This window comes from Temnothorax curvispinosus, unplaced genomic scaffold, assembly GCF_003070985.1.
Source record: "Temnothorax curvispinosus isolate PA1 unplaced genomic scaffold, ASM307098v1 QBEX01018628.1, whole genome shotgun sequence".
Lineage (NCBI taxonomy): Eukaryota > Metazoa > Arthropoda > Insecta > Hymenoptera > Formicidae > Temnothorax > Temnothorax curvispinosus.
This window is the reverse complement of record NW_020228408.1, coordinates 28069-35997: the sequence shown is the minus strand read 5'-3', so window position 1 is coordinate 35997 and position 7929 is coordinate 28069. Positions and strand designations below refer to the sequence as shown.

The 7929-nt window shown below is 33.5% G+C and overlaps 1 protein-coding gene across 1 annotated transcript in view; it reads left to right on the top strand.

The window, feature by feature from the left end:
• The first annotated feature begins 755 nt into the window (after window positions 1-755).
• The window catches only part of LOC112468567, a 22841-nt gene continuing 15667 nt past the window's right edge, over window positions 756-7929 (top strand). Inside the window, exons 1-4 of the mRNA XM_025037798.1 lie at window positions 756-864; window positions 7017-7138; window positions 7469-7651; window positions 7815-7927. Of these exons, the coding sequence (XP_024893566.1) occupies window positions 855-864; window positions 7017-7138; window positions 7469-7651; window positions 7815-7927 (428 nt within the window). The 5' untranslated portion in view covers window positions 756-854. The remainder of the gene's footprint in view (window positions 865-7016; window positions 7139-7468; window positions 7652-7814; window positions 7928-7929) is intronic.

The following is a 7929-nucleotide window of genomic DNA, read 5'->3' as shown; positions in this document are numbered from 1 at the left end:
GTTTAGCTTGACTCCACTGACCATATTTATTAAATCGTAATCTTCACGTTTCGGACCATTGGTTTTGGTCCTTTTCAAATATAATCTAATCGTAAGTCATAAAAGTGAAAATGTGGCTTTCCACAAAATATCCTTATATACCAATTGTAAAGTTTTGTCTAGAAAGTTATAGCAAATTTTTTTATTAAGCCACATTTTTATTTTTACTTGTAGATTACACTTGAAACGGACCAATGGTCGTTGTGAAAATTACGATTTAATAAATACGGCCATAGTTGGGTCGAACTAAACGATCATTTTCGTTATACTTATTACTGGCGAAGAAAAGGATTATTTTCTGTCAATTATCTTCATACGTGCCTCTCGAGCCTCGGGAAACGATATTATATCCGCGGGTTCAATCTCCGCGGTTAGGGGAAGTCTCCTTTGCGTTCTCCGTCCTTGAATCGAGCCGTGCTCGATCACGATCCAAGTCGACAATTGGCGCGAAAAATCCGGCAGTCAGCTTTTCGCGCAGGAGAAGGCGAAGAAGGAGGCGATGGATCGTTGCGCGATTGCATTTTCGGATCTCCCTGGTAGCCGCGTGTTTGTATTCCACGCCGGTTATGACGCGTGTACCTCAGGGTCGCGATCGCGGATCGATTAAGGAGCACCGACACCGATTCGAGTCGCACGGACGCGCGCTTCCTCACGATTGGTCGTGCCGCTACGATCGTATACGTCGACGGACTTGTTTCTCTTGGCGGGGGCTGGGGTTTTCCTGAGGAGAGATACGGGCTATTTTATGTTCGCTCGCCGGATCGTCCTCCGCAGTAAGCATTCGGTGTTCGAAGGAGACAAGTTTGTTGAGCAAGATGCGTACACGTAAGTAGATTCAATTAATCGGTAAGGAAGCGAGCTGATCGGATTTCAATGGAGTTCAAGTTTATTTATTTCTTCGTTTCACGATCGACATCGGACGCGAGCAAATTAAAAATCCCTCCTTTATAGATCCGCGAAATAGGGACTAAAACTGGTGTAATTTCGATGACTTAAGATTTCCCGAGGTTATGAGAAAGTGACATGCTTATTTGTGATAATTGTGACGTCTCTTAACCGCAAAGATTGAACCCGATATAATCTTGCGAAGATTGAAAGAAATAATTCCCAAGTTCTTTTTCTCTCCGTCTAAAAGATTTAACTAAAACTTCCAGATCTGTTTTATCGTCTGTAAAAATATCTTCGCGCTTTAGAAATTGGAGAAATTCTTATTATTAATTATATGTGTATAATTTTGTGTATATATAATCTCACATATTGTCTCTTAGATTTACATGTATTTGTATTTATGAAAGTAATTGATCGATATGTTATAAAGTGGTATTTTATAGAATATATTAGTGTTTGTGGAATTTTTCAATTTAGCATAACACGTAAGCAAATCATTCGACTCCTATTTGATTCCGTTCCGGTTAGTTTATTTTGACTTGAAAGTCACCGCTTTTATTCTTGTTTTTGCCTACGTGATATCCCTTCACATAACTTTGAGAAGTCACAGTATGAAAATTTCTTCGAAGAACTTTGAAGGACTACAGATTTATTATTTATTTTATTCAACTTATTTCTATTATATACTGGGAAAATATATTTTAAATCTAAACATAATTTTAACGATAGAGGATTTATTCAAACATCCGCGCGCTTGCATACAAACATTTCCAAATTCACGAAGAAACTTTCTCAAATTTTTAAAGTTAAATCCAACTTTGATATACATTTGCTAAAAAACTATGCGTTTATTTGTCGAGAATTTAAGAAGATATTGCAAAAGATTTAATATATAAAAAGAAAGGACTTTCGCGCCAGACGAAATCGCGAAAGGGCATTCGAGAGCTAATATGGTGAAAGAGAATAAACCCGAAATTTGATTTTTTAATTAGATTTTTCTTAGCTTCTTATAATTCCTTTCGCGTCAACAAGATCAAATAGACCATCGATTGCCTTTGCAACCGCGATAACCCCAAACGCTCTCTCTCTCTCTCTCTCTGCACAAGAACGTGCCGTTATTGGACACACAAGTCTGGCCGAATCCCTTCTGATACGACGACGTGTTATCGATACGCACCGAATTGACATATCGGCGATAATGCTCTCCGGCGAGTCATAATTCTGAGACTCCAAGGTGATCCGTGCCGGATACCATTCTCGCCCGGTGTGATTCATTTCCAGAGTTGCGCAGCGTGAACTTTTCTTTCATTATCGGTTGATTAATACCGTCACATCAGAATTAACCAGATTTGCTTTGCGTTTATAATGCGCACGATGCAGCTAATTAGCTGCGTATAAATTTATCGCAGGATATCTCGACGCGATTATACTGCTTCCGTGTTACGCATCGTGTGCTTGAGTTCTTTATCAGACAAAGAAAAAAAAAGAAAAAAAAAAGAAAGATTTTGAAGGAACGGTATGCGTTAGTTTGAAATTTACATAAACGTACGGCTTGTTATGTTTTATAAAAATTTAGAATGAATATAAAAGAACTATATCGCACACAGATCGAGAAGAATACTGTTACAATTCAAAAATTCACAATTTTTAGGAGAGAGGAAAAACAAATTTAATTCAATTTTTTTTAATTGTGAGATAATTAACACAGTTGCAATTATGATATTTTGTTATAATGAAACTTATACTTCCTCCCCCCAAGATATCTGCTTGAAGACGTGCCAATTCACTTATGGCACTATTCATCCAGCAACCGCAACTTAATTGGGTTAAAAGAATAATGACACTTCTCTCTCTCTCTCTGCTTCCGTGGGACGAATTTTGCATATAGGACTTGTAACACTATTATAGCATGTAGGAAACACCTTAGGCTATACTTTTTATGTACTTAACTCAAAATCGAAATTTTTGAGTTGTATTTTTCTCGGCGATATAGTCTTCTTGCGAATAATTGATCATCGTAAGAGTTATGTACTATTTTTACATCGATGAGCAATGAAATCGCATTAATGTTCAACGTATCACTTCTTCTAGCGTATAAACGTGTAAAAATAAGTAAATAAATTCAAAAATGAGATAACTCGAGATAACGGCGCGTTCGATTCACGATGCAATGGAATTCTTTTATCATGTCGCAATTCCGATGTGATAATATATTTATCTTGCGCTTGATGTTATTCTAGACACAAAACACAACAAACCCAGTAAAACTTTATCGTTCATATCAATTTTACCGTACATAAGCGATAATTTAAGATACATACATTACGATTCATAAAAAACTATTTATCTCCCCATAAATTTGCAATACACGACCATAATTATGCGACTTATCACTTATTTTTAGTTTACATTAAAGGCATTTCATGCTTTTAACATAAAATAATATGCAAAAGAAAATAATCAAAAGTATTCTTTTAATTCTTTGCAAAAATTCTATAAAATCTTATACGATCATAAGATAAAGTCGTGCGTCATTAATATCAGGAAAAGAAAAAAATGAAGATGAACGAAGAAGAAACTCGTAATTTCGGGGAGAAATTCCCGAATTAAATATAATTATACTATATATAGAGAGCTTACAACGGCATGTCGACTAATCGATTAAATTTCAATTAAATTATTCCGGCAGTGTTTCTATCAGAAAAACATCCGTCTCTTTTAAAATAAATTTTCCATTCATTCTATTAGAAAAACATTCGTCTTTTTTAAAGTAAATTTTCCATTCATTTCTTCTCTAAACATGTGGAAGTCATTACTGCTATCAAGAAAGAAACCATTGCACTAAACAAGATTACTGTCGTATCTTTGTCCGCCTATATCCATCGTATATATGTATCTAGTTGTCATACATGATTAGTCGTACGCACATAATGTGACTGTTACATTAGCAATCTTAATGGGTTTTCCCCGACGAAGCTCCAGGAAACATCATCAGTTTAATGGTCCTGCGATATTCTTATTTGTTATTTCTGTTTTATCGCGTTAAATGCAGTGATATCTTGTCATATATATTTTGATATTGACTAACTTTTACTTTAAATAATTCTGGGAATTATACGAGCGTCATATTTTGCGTAATATTTGCAATGCGATGAACATTTTGCAATACATTTAATGACATTTAAATTACTTGAAAATAAAAAAATCTGCAAACGTCATATTCTTGGAAAATTTAATTTCTACCAAAGTTACACTGAGAAAAAAAATTGTTAATCCAGTTAATCCCAAAAAATATTTCGTCCGATACGTTCAACTAAATTTTAGTTAGTTAACTAAAAACATTAGTTGTTTCAACAATTCATTTAATTTTTTTAATCAAGAATTAATTAATTCAACTAATGTTTAGTTAACTAAGTAAACAATGTTTAGTTAACTAACAACGTTGCAAAAGTCTGCAAATTTTATAACAACATTAAATTTTGCAACAACGTTAAGAAAAATCATTTCAGTTTTATAACAATATTAAGTTTTGTGACAACATTAAGAAAAAAATCAAAAGTAATGATTTTTCTATAAAATAATGTCACTTCTAACAAAAACTATTTTTAGAATACTGATTTTTACTTTTATTTTTATTTTCATGTTTATAATCTTCTGACGTCTTATTTTTATCAGTTTAAAAAAAAATGTTACATATATTTATTAGCATAGCGATAGCGATATAACTTGACGCAATTTATTTTCGATTTAGCACAATTGTTGTTGCAAGCACAAGATTTTTCAATAATTAGAGATATCGATAGAAAAAGATTTAATGATATCGATAGATATCATTAAACAGACATAATATTGACACATTCTTTGCGCTTGTCAGCATATATATAACGGTCCGCAAGTAATATGTACTTTATATTCTTTTCGTGATCGTTTTTGTTACGCAACAATGTAATTATCTATATGTGCAGAGTGTCCCAGGTTCATTATCCTCCCTTCAATGGCAAGCACTGAAGGCCAAAGATCGAACGACTGTTCTCTCCGTGTCCAATCAATTGCTGAGTGAAAACAACTGGGAAAACTAATGAATTCTGATTTAATAAGTTTAAAAAAACAGATTACAAAACGTTGTAACATTTAATTAACTTAAAAAATTCAATACAGACACATGAAGATGTGTACGCGTATCACAAGAAATTCAACTCGTCGAGATCGCTTTCTATTCGTGTTTCGAAGGGAACTTTAGCTTGACAGGAAGTTACAATTCAAGCATTCAAAAAATTAATCCTCAAATAAAATTTGAAGGAGAAGATTGGGACGAGTGCTTGGAAGAAAAGACGGTTAAATAACCCGCATCCCATGCTGACATCCCACCAGCGCGGTCGTGTTTATCGCCAGTTATATAAATTGTCAAACTTTTGCCCTCTCGACAGAACCGGGGTCGCGTCTATCTGCTGAAATAATATTTTCCATTATCGCTACGATATCGCCTGCCCGTATCCTTGTTTGTCACGTTCCTCGTAGCTCTCTGAGAAACTCGGGGCGTAATCGACTTCCGATTCACCTAGCGGCTTGTGTGTAGGGGCAATTATTCCGCGTTGGAATTTAAATGAAACATAGACGATCTAAATGAAAAAAGAGAGAATGACGTCTTTTAGCTTCAAGAGCATACGGTCTGTCGAAAACAGGTTTATGTCGTGCGATTAAAGAAGACGATGAAAAGTGATATATATGTTTGGCTTGAATCACATTCGCCTTGAATTTACACACGCTCGTGAACTGAGCAATCATTTATGTAATTATTCATTACATTGCTTAGTCATATAGAAATTTTCTTCGCGAAGTTTTAATTGTACTCCTACTTTGTTAATTCCAGAAAGAATTCAATTTTATACCTATTATTTTTCTTTTTATTCAATTAAATTGCATTAAAGTATATTGTTTGCAAATATTTATAATTAGACGATATTCATAATTAGACACGTATTATAATATAGCACAAAGTAATTCGTTAGTTATTGAAATCAAACGATCTGCAAAAATCATTGTATTATTTAATGCACGTGTAATGTAGGTAGGGGAACGCGTCAGTAAATCGATATTACGTTAGAATGTGTAATATCCGTGTGAAAAATTATGATATGATTATATTATTATTCTATACCGTTACGTAATGGTCTTCTAATTGCAAATACGAATGATTACTAATAGTTATCCCGTCTTACGACATGCACATATGATTCATCGTGACAATTACAACGATTAAAAAAACAAGGTAATCAAAAGTAACAAAATGAGTGCAAAAAATATATTTGCGATTGGAAGATATGCAAAATATTTAATTGGACAATCAACTTTATTAAATTTTTTATTCTACGCGGGCGAAAAGTAATAAATGAATATTTTTTATTCAACGTCTAAAATAATTTTTAAATATTTGTATCATTGTACGTGCCTTGTGCCACTAAATACCTAAGTACAATTCTTTAAAGATCCGATTTTCATGTTTATTTTCATATTCTCGAGTAAATTTATCTGTCGATAAACCGTTGATCATAAAACGTCGTTTCGTTACTTGTATATGAAAACGTTATTGGCCTTCGGATCGTTTTAATCTTTATATCGTTTTTTGAAAGGCTCAAATATTGTGCAAGTGCACAATTTGTAAATATGTAAATGTATAAGATTTTTAACGAAGGTGTTTACCTTGGACGACATGTCCGACACATCATTTTGATTTATATGCGACCTTCGAGCGCAGATGTTCATCAATTTTCGTCAGTAATCCTATAACGCTCAAAGCGATGATTCTTTCCGCGGCGTTATATTTTTACAACACGGTATTATTACTGTATTAAAATATCGGATTAGTAAAGAGACATTAGTTTATTTTATTTTAAGGATGATCGCATAAACGTAAAAGTATTTAAAACATTGTTAATATTGTTAGAATTATTAATCCAGTAGAAATAATTTTGTAACTTTTGTTTTTTTTATTATGCGTCTTGACTATTATTGATGGCCATGATGGCTGTACTGAATTTTGCAATGAATCATGAATATATACTATATATTGAATCTTTTTGTTATTACAGTACAAAGAACTTTCTTGGCATTTTGCCTGTTTGCATCAACCATGGCCACACCAACTGGAAAAAATTTGGCCCTTCAAGCTGTTTCTCAGGGTGCTCATTTGTTCTCTACCAACTTTGTCAAGGTATGTTAATTGAATTTAAATATTCTTAAAGTTCTATTAGACTCTAATATTGTATACAATTGTATACTCTCGCCCACTCTCGTATTATTTATTAATGTAATATCATATATCAACAATTATCAGAAAACAGCTTTAGCAAAATCTAGACGACTAATCTTAATATAGGTATTATACTATTATACATAGTACCATGTCAGTGACTTGACGCCGGCAATAAAATAATAAAAAAAAACACCTAATTCTCAAATCAATTTGATTATTTTCTGATATACTGATATTCGTAATGAATGAAGCTTTCGTATAGTTAATTTGAAAATGTCCTTTTTTCAGAATGTTGCAACAGAAGCACCAGGCAATTTGATATGCTCTCCCCTGAGCGCCAACATCGCTCTGAGCATGGCTGCTGACGGCGCTGTCGGAGCTACCGAGGCACAGTTTAAAGATGTTCTCAAGCTTCCAGCTACGAAACCACAGACTCTGGAAGGTTACCAGAATCTCATCGATAAATTGAATGTAATTATCAATCTGCAATATAGTGTGAAACGTAATACTTGCACAATAAGCCATTTACAGTTACTAATTAAAACAAAATATTAGTTTTAGTTACATATTTTGTGGTATATTTTATGACACTCGTAGGATAGTACTAATCGAAGATGAAATGTTATCCTTTCAGAATGTTGAGAATGTCACTTTGAAGCTCGCTAACAAGATATTTATCGGCAAAAGTTTCCCAGTGAAACCTGAGTATAAACAGGATCTCGAGACATACTATCGTTCCGACATTCAGT